The 12248-nt window shown below is 39.5% G+C and overlaps 1 protein-coding gene across 3 annotated transcripts in view; it reads right to left on the bottom strand.

Moving 5' to 3' along the window:
* The window catches only part of LOC143481735 (NACHT, LRR and PYD domains-containing protein 3-like), a 104429-nt gene that overhangs the window by 16082 nt on the left and 76099 nt on the right, over positions 1-12248 (bottom strand). For 2 of the 3 annotated variants that reach the window (XM_076979847.1, XM_076979846.1), the window contains exons 2-10: positions 11918-11990; positions 11602-11718; positions 7433-7549; positions 7191-7248; positions 6805-7009; positions 4714-6496; positions 4133-4309; positions 1266-1442; positions 319-495 (exon numbers count right to left, since the gene is read on the bottom strand). In XM_076979847.1, coding sequence (XP_076835962.1) covers positions 319-495; positions 1266-1442; positions 4133-4309; positions 4714-6496; positions 6805-7009; positions 7191-7248; positions 7433-7549; positions 11602-11718; positions 11918-11964 — 2858 coding nt within the window. In that variant the 5' untranslated portion in view covers positions 11965-11990. The remainder of the gene's footprint in view (positions 1-318; positions 496-1265; positions 1443-4132; positions 4310-4713; positions 6497-6804; positions 7010-7190; positions 7249-7432; positions 7550-11601; positions 11719-11917; positions 11991-12248) is intronic. The other variant, XM_076979848.1, reaches the window with a different exon arrangement.

Below are 12248 nucleotides of genomic sequence, written 5' to 3'. Positions count from 1 at the left end.
CAGCAAGGTTGAGGTAAACTTATAATACTCAAAACACTAACTCTCACTGTTTTACAGAGGGACAATACAGACCAACCTGCCTGGTCTGGGAATTGTTCCATTACAGACTGCAAGACCCTGCAGGAAAATATTGTTGGGTGTCTCTACCCTACATCATGGATATTTACACCACACACTGCTCTTGCAAAGTTACCAGCATTGTGGATGATCTGACATACTTACACAAAATCTTCTCTCTTGTGCTGTCTGGGAAGAGGTACTAAAGTGTGTGTGTATCTGTGTGCATGTTTGTGGATAATGAGACAGTCAGTAACTCACTGTAGTTTCTCCAATTTACAGTGTGGATCCTCCAGTAGAGCAGAGAGCTGCTTCACTCCTGAGTCTCCTGGTTTATTGGAGTTCAAATTTAGCTCTCTCAGGTGTGATGAGGGGTTTGACCTCAGAGCTGAACACAGAGCAGCACAGCCTTCCTCTGTAATACTGCAGCCATACAGCCTGCAAAGGCAAGGACAAATGAGAGAGAGTGAATTAGCAGAATATCTTATTACTGTCACTAATACTGTCAAAGTAAGGAAAGATCATAACCAAGTACAGGCTCAGCAAACACGGTCTAACTGTAGAATTTTGATTTCTCACAGTTTGTTTTACTTTAATATTTTATAATTTTGTGGTTTGTGTATATATTTGCTGTAAGTGTATGGTATTCTGTGTGGTTATTTGGTTTTGAGGATTTTGGTCAAAGGTGAGTTTTTATCTGCTGGTGTAAGGTTTTGAGAATAGTTTGTATGGTTAATAGATTTGAGTTTGAGGAAATATGTGTTGTTCTGAGAAATGTGTATAACCATTAAAAAAATTAAGTAGCTACAATATAATTTTTATGTCCTAATGTCTTCCTCCTTTAATAAGGAAGCAGCTCTTCAAGTCCAATCTAGGGACAACAAGTCTGACATTATTCTAACAAATAACTACACCCACAAAAGAACATGTATAGACACAGACAGGTGACAGGTGTCTTTTTCAAGAGAGATATTGAAAGATGGTGAAACAAGCCTGGCAACTGTCTTCCAAACAGAATTTAATTCATTGAGGTAAAAGAATTAAATAAAAGGGGGGGGAAAGATGGCATACATCAAACAGACATGGGTTACATGGTGTTCCAACAGTACAGATATGGGATCCTGATAGCACAAGGTATTATAAGGCAGGTTATGTGGCAGAGGCAGGATCCTTCCCTTCGTTAGAATAACACAAAGTCATTATCTTACTGTAGTTTCTCCAGTATACAGTGTGTATCCTCCAGTAGAGCAGAGAGCTGCTTCACTCCTGAGTCTCCTGGTTTATTGTAGTTCAGATTCAGCTCTCTCAGGTGTGATGAGGAATTTGACCTCAGAGCTGAACACAGAGCAGCACAGCCTTCCTCTGTAATACTGCATTCAGACAACCTGCAGAGAGACAAACTCACATTTAAAGTCCAACACACACGTCTCTCAAACACACTCATACAAACATGCCTGCACAATAACACCAACACAAACATGCTGCAACAGAGTTGAGATAACAGATAACGAGAAATGGCACACACGCACTTGACAAGAGAACAAGTGTGAATGTCGCTACCGCGTGTGTGTGGACATTTAAATAGTTAAACTAGAGGGAATGGCACAACCATGTGTGTGGACATTTACTGATGTTACGTCACAGGTTCAAAATACTACTGTTTTAATTGGTAGATTTGAAATGAAACTGTATGGTTGATTTATCTTCAACCATCTTTTTTACTCTCTGGTTATACTGAGATTTGTAATGTCATTTTGAAATGTAATGCCACTCTTAAAAATGACAAAAATTGAATACATTTTAAGACCTTAAAACCATATCTTTTATTTAAGACTTTTTAATATTTTTTAAGGATTTGCATGTAGCCTGCTTTATGGAATATTATGTGAGTTTGTGTGTGTGTGTGTGTGTGTGTGTGTGTGTGTGAGAGAGAGAGAGAGAGAGAGAGAGAGAGAGAGAGAGAGAGAGAGAGAGAGAGATAGAGAGAGATACAGACATAATGTACTTGTATAAGAGAGATAATGTGTGTATCAGTGGCGAACAGTCAGGGCCTACAAAACCTTCTCTGAAGGCCCATTGATTTTAAAAAAGATGCTTTATTTATTATATGTAATACATGTTAATACGCTTCAACAATAATTTAAATCAGCCTTCAAATCCACTTTTCGTGCTTGTGCTGAAATTAAACATCAACCAATCAGAATATTTCACACCGTTGTTTCTAGGTAAAAGAGAGAAAGGACAACCCCCAGGACCTTCTGTTTATCTGTCGCATACCCTTGCCTTTTACATTAAGAGAGCTTGTATTATGCATTGGCAGTTTAATCAACCAATCATATTTCGAATTAGAATGGTGGGGGCATGCTCCAATGTGTTTAGGGTATTCTCGCTGGTCCTCGTGCGTCAGTTCTCCGTGGTTGGTGCCTCGTGAGCTTTTAGTTTGTGTTAGCTAATTAGCTAGCTCCTACCCAGCAAACATGCGACGTCAGAAGGACGTCGGTCAGTCCAGACCCACTTTTGCATGTCTGGTCGACTCAGAGATGCTCACAAGTCATTTTTTGCAAGTCTCAAGTCTTTGGTCTCAAGTCCAAGTCAAGTCTCAAATATTTGTGACACTGTTGCAAATAACTTTATAGTTGTAATGGTGTGTTATGACACTTCTGATGTATAATAGTTTAAACTGATAAATGAAGAAATACAATTTAAAAAAGTGTGCGTGCACACAAATGTTTTCTAGATAAATTTTGTATCTGTATTTTTCTTACAAAACTGACATTTTTCTGGATACAATATTCTCTTCTTTCAGTAGAACATCTGCTATATTTTTTTCTAAAAGATAAAGGAGGACTGTGAAATTAAAAAATTAAATCTTTCTAACAATCACATTTTTAAACTATATATATGAAAGGTCTGCATATAAAGAAAATAGCAACCAAATTAGTGATTATAAAACAAAAATTAAAAACAGAATTCAAATTTTACAATAATGATGATTCTGACATAAAAAGTTCGCAACCCCCCGTCAACAAATTACGCCTGTGTCAGTATGACAGTGTCCTTGTTTTTTGTCAGACCTAGGTGGCAACCCTAGCTTGTACCCAAAACTTATGAATGGTGGAACAGAAAAGCTAGGTTTGACGTGCCAAGTATAAACCGTTCGCGCGAGGTGTGCGGAGACGCGCACTACAGTCACTCGCGAAAGTATAATCCAGCCTTTATACTTGACGCGTCGCGACCGGCGCGAGGGTACGCTCGCCGCAAAGTTTTACGTCAGCGGGAAGTGAAAAGCATTTAGACAGGCGGAGAAAAGGTTGTCAAATGAAACACAAAAGAACATTAAATAATAAAAGATTGTTCACGAGTCTCAAATCACAAGTCCAAGTCGAGTTGCAAGTCTTTTGAATGCAAGTCTAAGTCGAGTCTGAAGTCACTGTGTATGCGACTTAAGTGCGACTCGAGTCCGAGTCCCAAACTCGAGTCCCCATCTCTGAGTCGACTATAGTCGAATCAGCGACTATTGCAGGTTACCCCTAATAGTGATAATTGTTCATTATTGTTAATTGTCTGAGTGTGCAAGACATAAAATGAAGTGTGAATTTGTGAGACAGTTAGTCTGTGTGTCCAAGAGAGTGAGGGAGGGATCAAGAGAGAAAGGGATGTGTGTCTGTGTGTATCTGACTAATATTAATGTTTGTGAGTGAGAACGAAAATGGGTAATAGCAATTATATTTGTGAGTGTCAAAGAGAATAGAAAGAAAGAGTGATGACATTGAAAGGAGTGATGTCTGTGATAGAAACAGTCAGTGTGTTTTTACAGCTATAGAGATATTAATAATTTCTTTCTGATTAACAAAAAATGTTTGTGTGAGACAAATACTGACTTTGTGTGTGTATGTACATAAAGAGACTGAATCAGTAACTGATTTTAGTATCTTCTAGGATGACCATGATAATGGAATACGAGCGATCTACGTGTGTGTGTGTGTGTGTGTGTGTGTGTGTGTGTGTGTGTGTGTGTGTGTGTGTGTGTGTGTTTGTGTGGTGGGGGGGTGTAAACAGACACTAGGTAACTCACTGTAGTTTCTCCAGTGTACAGTGTGGATCCTCCAGTAGAGCAGAGAGCTGCATCACTCCTGAGTCTCCTGGTTTATTAAGGCTTAGATTCAGCTCTCTCAGATGTGATGAGGGGTTTGACCTCAGAGCTGAACACAGAGCAGCACAGCCTTTTTCTGTAATACTGCAGTATTCCAGCCTGCAGATATAATTCCACATACTTACAGCTTACACTCACACGCTTGCTCTAGCACATGAACATGTATACATTTGTACACATTCAGACACAATCTCTATCACACAAATCCTGTGTTGTTTTACACAAACATAATTACAGGAGTCAAGAGTGTAGCCCACAATCATCTCGCTATATTTACAACACATTTTTCTTTCTTTATTCATCCATTCAATTCATTGCATTTTAATGGAACTGTTTAGTCATTACTTAAAAATGTAAAAAAAAAAAGAAAATATGCAACAGGAAACACAAATTAACAAATGAGCTTATGAGTTAACAATGCACATAGACATACTATACCCCCCCCCCCCCCCCCCCAGTAATGTGTAATGTGTAGCAATGAGTTTCTGAATGAAAATACTCACACAGCTTTTCTGGATGCTGTGACCACTGGCAGCAGTTTCAGTAGACATTCCTCTGATGGGTCAAATTTCCTCAAATCAAACTCATCCAGCTCCTCTTCTGAGTTCAGCAACACAAACACCAGAGCTGACCACTGAGCAGGAGAGAGTCTGGCTCGATGGAGTCGATGGTCACCTCCTCTCTTCAGGTATGTTTGAACTTCCTGCACTAGAGAATCATCATTCAGTTCATTCAGACAGCGGAACAAATTGATGGATTTCTCTGGAGAGAGATTCTGTTTGATCATCTCTTTGATGTAGTTGACGGTTTCCTCTTTGCTGTGAAACCTGCTTCCTGTCTGTGTCAGTAGACCTCGTAAGAGAGTCTGATTGGACTCTACTGAGAGACCCAGAAGGAAGCGGAGGAAAAGGTCCAGGTGTCCATTCTCACTCTGTAAGGCCTTGTCCACTGCATTCATTAGGAAGTCAGGCATTGTTGATCTTTTGAGGTCATGTAGGAAGGTCATTGAAGTGGTTTGCTTTTCCAGCACATTTGTGTTCTTGGAGATGAAGATAAGAAATGCATATAAAGCAGCCAGAAACTCCTGAACACTCAGATGCACAAAGCTGAACACCTTCCCCAGGTGCAGCACAGGCTCCTTTCTGAAGATTTGGGTACATACTCCTGAGTACACTGACACTTCTTTGACATCAATGCCACACTCTCTCAGGTCTTCCTCATAGAAGATCAGGTTGCCCTTTTCTAGCTGTTGGAAAGCCAGTTTTCCCAGTGCCAGAACACTCTTTCTAGTCTGGTGAGGGTGAGTGTCAGTTTTGCCATGGTACTTTCTGTCCTTGTGTTTTATCTGAAAGGTCAGGAAGCATGTGAACATCTGAGTCAGAGTCTTGGGGATCTCAACACTCTCTGCTTCACCCAACATTGTCTCTAGAACAGTGGCTACAATCCAACAGAAGACTGGAATGTGGCACATGATGTAGAGGCTTCTTGATGACTTCATGTGTGAGATGATTCTATTGGCCAGGATCTGATCACTGATTCTCTTCCTGAAGTACTCCTCTTTCTGAGGGCCACTAAACCCTCGTACCTCTGTTACCTGGTCAATACACTCAGGGGGGATCTGATTTGCTGCTGCTGGTCGAGATGTTATCCAGAGGAGAGCAGAGGGAAGCAGATTCCCCTTGATGAGGTTTGTCAGCAGAACATCCACTGAGGTCGACTCTGTTACATCCCACAAACTCTCATTGTTCTGGAAATTTAAAGGAAGTCGACATTCATCCAGACCATCAAAGATGAAAATGACTTTGTATGCATCACAGTCTACTGTCTGTAATTGTTTTGTTTCTGGGAAAAAGTGATGAAGCAGATCCATCAGACTGAACCTTTTCTTCTTCATCAAATTCAGCTCCCTAAAAGGAAGTGGAAGTATGAAGACAGCATCCTGATTGGATATTCCTTCAGCCCAGTCCAGAATGAACTTCTGCACAGAGACTGTTTTGCCAATTCCAGCAACTCCTTTAGTCAGCACTCTTCTGATGTGTTTGTCTTTGAAGAGGTCATTACATTTGATGGGTGTCTCCTGTGTTGCTGGTCTCCTGGATGCTGTCTCAATCTGTCTCACCTCATGTTCATTATTGACGTCTCCACTCCCTCCCTCTGTGATGTAGAGCTCTGTGTAGATCTCATTCAGAAGGGTTGAGTTTCCATGATCTGAGATTCCTTCATTAATGCTTTTATATTTTTCCATCAGTTTGTGTTTCAGCTTTTTTTGATATTCAGAGACCAACTCTAATAAAGAACTTAACAAATATTTAACTTATTAACTCTGATGTAAATGTCAATATTCTTAAAAAAATGAAATAAAAACACTTTGCACAGAGAACAAAACTTATTTAGAGTGATACTGCTATCAAAGAACCATGACCCAGAGTTCTTACTGGTCTGTAATGTGTTAGTGAGGTCTGTCTGGTTCATGACCCAGAGCTCTTACTGGTCTGTAGTGTGTTAATGATGTCTGTCTGGTTCATGACCCAGAGCTCTTACTGGTCTGTAGTGTGTTAGTGAGGTCTGTCTGATTCATGACCCAGAGCTCTTACTGGTCTGTAGTGTGTTAGCGAGGCCTGTGTGTTTCATGTTCCTCAGGACGTGCAGTGTGATCTTTAGCGCCCCCTCTCTGACACTGCTCTGATCCTGCTCATCCTCCACCTCTGCCCCAGGGCATGCTGGGTAATCTGGAGTGAGTAGATTCTTAAACTTCTTCAGCTCCTTCTTCACCAGAGAGATGACTTTGTGCTCCAACTCCTGGTTAGGAATAAACATCAACAGAGAATCATAAAAACACCACATTGTTACAGAGAGATGATTATATGATTATCTGCATTATCTTATATATGATTATATGATTATCTGCTAATTATCTGCATTGTTACTGTCCACATACGTGTGCACACACGCTTACTCACTCATACACATGCACACACACCTTGAATATGGAGCTCACATGGTTTCTGTTGATGAGACCTATTTTCTCCTTTTGTACACTGTGGGCAAACAACAATGATTTTACCTGGAAATATGTGTCATATCCATACTTGTAATCCCCAGTGTTTGTCACAGTTTGTGCTAAATGAACTGATTTAATCCCCTAATCTAGTGTTCTTCACTCAAAGTGCGGGATGAAGTGGGAGTGGGACACACTGCCCTAAACCAGGAGACCGTGCTTACCTCTCATCACTACAGCACTCTTCCTCTCTGAGAGCAAGTGGAGGGTTCATTGACAGTTCACTCTTCATGGACACACAGCTGGGTTCAGGTGAGTCCGATCTTTCTCTGTGTATCAGACTAACACACACCATTAGGGAAAAGATGCTAAAACCAAATATACTCGAGACCATATATGTATTGTCTTGTGTATACACTAGGGTTGCAGCGGTAACCGGTTTCACGGTATACCACGGTATTAAAATGCATGGTTATCATACCGTGTGCGTTTGCTTATTACCGGTAAAAGGCAAGCCAGCGGAGAAACTCACCCGCGCGCGCATGCGCAGCTCCGCTCCGGTTCAGCGGAAATAATTCACTTTTTTATCACATTATTTAATGGTTGTTTATTTTCAAAACGCCCAATCTTAACGTCTTCACGTTCTTTCATGTTTTGTCCTGGAATTACAACGTAATACAAGAGAACTGTTCAGTCAGATAGATATTTGTTGTGAAACGAAGTAGCGGCAAGTATGAACGCTTCCGCCATTCGCGGAGGTTCGCGCGAGGTGTGCTGAGTCGCGCGCTACGGTCACTAGTGAAAGTATAATTCTAGCTTTTTAAGGTCCTTGCTTTCACTGGATGTGAAAGACGCCATTAATTTACATGCGTTCATTTTCAAATTCTGACGTGCCTGTTTTTCATATGTTAAAACCAGACTCGGTGTGAAAGCCTTAAAATAGAAATCTCTATTGTGAGGATCGTGTCAGAAATAAATCCTCTCTTTCTGCAATATCTGGTTATATTCCAACTTGGCAGTAAAATGGACGTTTACAACAGTTGTTGATCAGACACTGACCCAGGCTCAGTTTATCAGATGTTAAATAATTTAAACTTAAAAAATTGTAGGCCTACTGAAATCCATGATTTAGGTTTCTCTAATTTTGCAGTATTTATATAAATTATTTTATATAAATATATATAATTTTTTTCAGTATTTTTTTAAAGGAGAAACTTTGTATACAAAAATTTAGTTAGGTTTTTACAATAAATAGTTCATTGAACAAAAAAACCCTTTTTTGTCATTTCTTTAAGGGTCAGTGTATCTTTTATTAATATATGTAACAATCTGTGATACCGTGATAACCGTGATACCGCTGTATTTTCTGAGACGGGTATCATACCGTGAAAATCTCATACCGTTGCAACCCTAGTATACACATGTAATGTTTGAAAATTATTCATTCACATTAGTTTTTACTCACAACGTAGCAGAGGTGGAAAGAGTACTGAAAAATTGTAATTGAGTAAAAGTTTCATTACTTTGCCTAAAATCTACTCAGAGTAAAAGTAAAATTACCCATCTCAAAATTTACTCAAGTAAAAGTACAAAATTACTTCATTTAAAATGTAATTGGAGTAAAAGTTACTTAGTTACTTTCAGTTATTTAATACATATTATGAACCATTGATTCATGAACCAAATTCAGCACAAGTTGTTTTAATCGATTTCAAAGCGTATTTAAGTGCACATCCACACTTGCAAAAAGATCAGTTGGGTTCAGGAACATACTTCCTCACAGCACAGTCACAGGACAGTCACAACCTGTACCATAAAGTGCAAACTATTTTCAGTCCTATTGTCCAACGGACAACACAATGATAAGAATAAAGAAATTTAAATTACAAATTATTCAAAAAGCAAAATTCACACAAAATTAAGTGCCCACAAGATCACAATCAAACTAAAATGCAACAGGATTCCACTACTCACAATAAAATGCCCACAGGATCCCACATCAAAAATAAAAAAATGCTCATAGGATCCCACAATTTAAAAGTAAGTGCTCACAGGATCCAACTATTCAAATACAGTGCCCACCGGATCCCACTATTCACAATAAAATGTCCACAGGTTGCCACAACTCAAAATAAAATATAAAATAACCACAGGATCCCACATCTCAAAATAAAACAAAATGTGCACAGAATTCCACTATTTAAAATGCTCACAGGATCCAACTATTCAAAATACAGTGCCCACAGGATTCCACATTTCACACTAAAATGTCCACAGAACTTGATAGATAGAAGATTTAAAGATAGAACAATCTCATCCTTTTGGAAAAAAAGTGCACCAGATTACGACCTGATTATGAGACAATGGAAAGGGCGCGCGCAAGGCAAGGCCACGCAATTGGCCTTCAGTTCTGGGACTCAGAAGTTAAAATTTCTGCCCGCATTTAATTTTTCACCATCAATATTTTTTTACTCAGTAATGTGAGGGTGTTCAAATGTAGTGAAGTAAAACTACTTGGGTCAAAATGTACTCAAGTAAAAGTAAAAATTACATATTTCAAAAACTACTCAGAAAATGACAAATTACTCATAAAACTGTAGTTAAATCCAGTTTTTATCATTTGCGTCTGCTGGCCAAAGTCAAATCTTTTGTAGATCATACTGATTTAGAGAAGGCAATCCATGCTTTCATTAGCTCCAGACTTGACTATTGTAACGGCCTATATACTGGTGTTCGTCAATCTTCTCTGAGACAACTTCAGCTCGTCCAGAACGCAGCTGCTCGTCTCTTAACTAACACCTCCAGACGCGAACATATTACACCTGTTTTGTTTAATTTGCACTGGCTTCCTGTTCAATATAGAATTAATTTTAAAATCTTGATGTTTGTTTTTAAAGCATTGAACGGATTGGCACCATTGTACTTAACTGATCTCTTAAGTTTTCCCGCACACGAGAGATCCTTGAGGTCATCGAATCGTCTTTTATTAGACGTTCCGAGAACTAGATCTAAGCGTTGGGGTGATCGGGCTTTCTCTGTAGCTGCACCCCGACTTTGGAATAATCTTCCCTTAGATCTTCGGTTAATTTCTGATCTGAAACCTTTTAAATCTAAGCTTAAGACTTTTCTGTTTGAACAGGCTTTTAATACCATGTAGTGGACTGATTTTGAGAAGTATTCTGACAATACTTCCGATGTATGCATTCCTGATGTTTTTACTGTATATTAATGTAATTTCATTTTATTGTAAAGTGCTTTGGTCACCTTAGTTGGTTGTTGTAAAGCGCTATATAAATAAATAAATCAATCAATCAATCAATCAAAAAGTACTCAATTACAGTAATGTGAGTAAATGTAATTAGTTACTTTCCACCCCTGCAACGTAGTACTTAAAATCACAAATATTGGAGACCACATCTGTACTGGTGTGATGGGCAGGGAGTGCGAATGAAAAAGGAAGCGATCACGTCATGTCTCGGGGGGGGGAAAGGAGGATTTAATAATAACATGCATCAACTAAAGACCCGTGACATGATCCAAATTAAGGATACAATATCCAGCAGTCAACTGATACAAAGACAAGACATTTATGAACAGACACACAACTATCAGGTGAAGGGCCCTGCCCACCTGAGGGATGAACACAATGCAACAAAAACAGGACAACTGCCGCTGTGGACGAGGGCGACCAGTAAGGGGGGGGGGGGGGGGGGGGGGGGGGGCCTATCGGGACAATTGGCTTGTGTGTATATATCCATTATTTTTAATTGATTGGTTCACACTAATAAAAAAAAAAAAACTAAACAAAAAAATACTTTTTTTGTACTTTTGTATAATATGCCCCTTTTATGTATGTCAAGGTACAGCCCTGGACCCCTCCCATTGGGCGTGTGTTCATGTAGTCTATGTCTAGCTATGTCCATATGTGTATTTCCGTAGGTGCGGTTGTATGAGAGTATGTTCATCCGCCTCACCTGTTGCTCGTCTCGTCAGCACTTGGGTCTCGTGTAGTTCACTTTATGTGCGTTTACACAGTGTCCCGTGCTCGTCTTTGTCAGAGTCCAACTAAGTAGGAGTCTCATATGTTTTGTGTTCATGCAAGCCTTATGCTACGTCAAGTACTTCAATAAACTGCACATCTAAGTATTTATCATCCATTTGTCTCTACTGTGTCCACCTCTGTATTTTCTCTCTTACTCTCATTTTTAACTCTTCTGTTTCCATCTCTTTGTTGTCTCTTAAACTCATGTATACCTCTTCTCCTTACTTCTTCCTCTTTTGTAAAGCTTAGAATGAGAATGTTACTTTTTCTTGTTTTCAATAGTCACATAACTCTCACATACCCTACATCGTACATAGATATAGATAATCAAAGTCCCTACATCAACCTTACCTGAACTCAGTAGAACTGTCTCCCTCTCTGAAGTGTTCTTGATGTCCCACTGACTGGTCATTCGTCATGGACACACAGCTGGGTTCTGGTGAGTATGACCTCTTACCGTGAATCAGACTAAAACACAATCACATCTCAATGTTTCAGATTAGTGTACTTGATGATGCATGTTCACCAGTTTTCTTCACTGATGTTTCCATCCTGACATGGGACACTGGCTCCACATTGACACACAAAACAGCATTCATGTTTTACACACAGTCCCACTGTTCTCTCACCTCTCTCCTTTCTGTGTGTGTGTGTGTGTTATTCTCACCTCTCTCCTTTCTGTGTGTGTTGTTCCCCACTCATTCTGGAGGTCATGTCTTCTACAGGTTACAGCTATAAACCTGTAAACATACACATGTACAGTAGATACATTATGCAGGGCACATTTTCAATTACAATATGAGAAGGGAACTAAACATGAGAAACACGGACTGCTGGATCAATATATACTTCACAAGAAAACTTTCACATGATTAGGAAGTTCATTATTCATGAATACACTGCAGCTCATATAATACTCCTGAGAGTTTCTCCTGAGTGCTTTTGGTCCCTCTCCTTACAATCTGATGTTACACAGAATGGTCATGTCCCCCACAGTA

Source organism: Brachyhypopomus gauderio, chromosome 18 (assembly GCF_052324685.1).
Source record: "Brachyhypopomus gauderio isolate BG-103 chromosome 18, BGAUD_0.2, whole genome shotgun sequence".
NCBI classification, from domain to species: Eukaryota; Metazoa; Chordata; class Actinopteri; order Gymnotiformes; family Hypopomidae; genus Brachyhypopomus; species Brachyhypopomus gauderio.
This window is presented reverse-complemented; position numbering and strand designations above follow the sequence as displayed.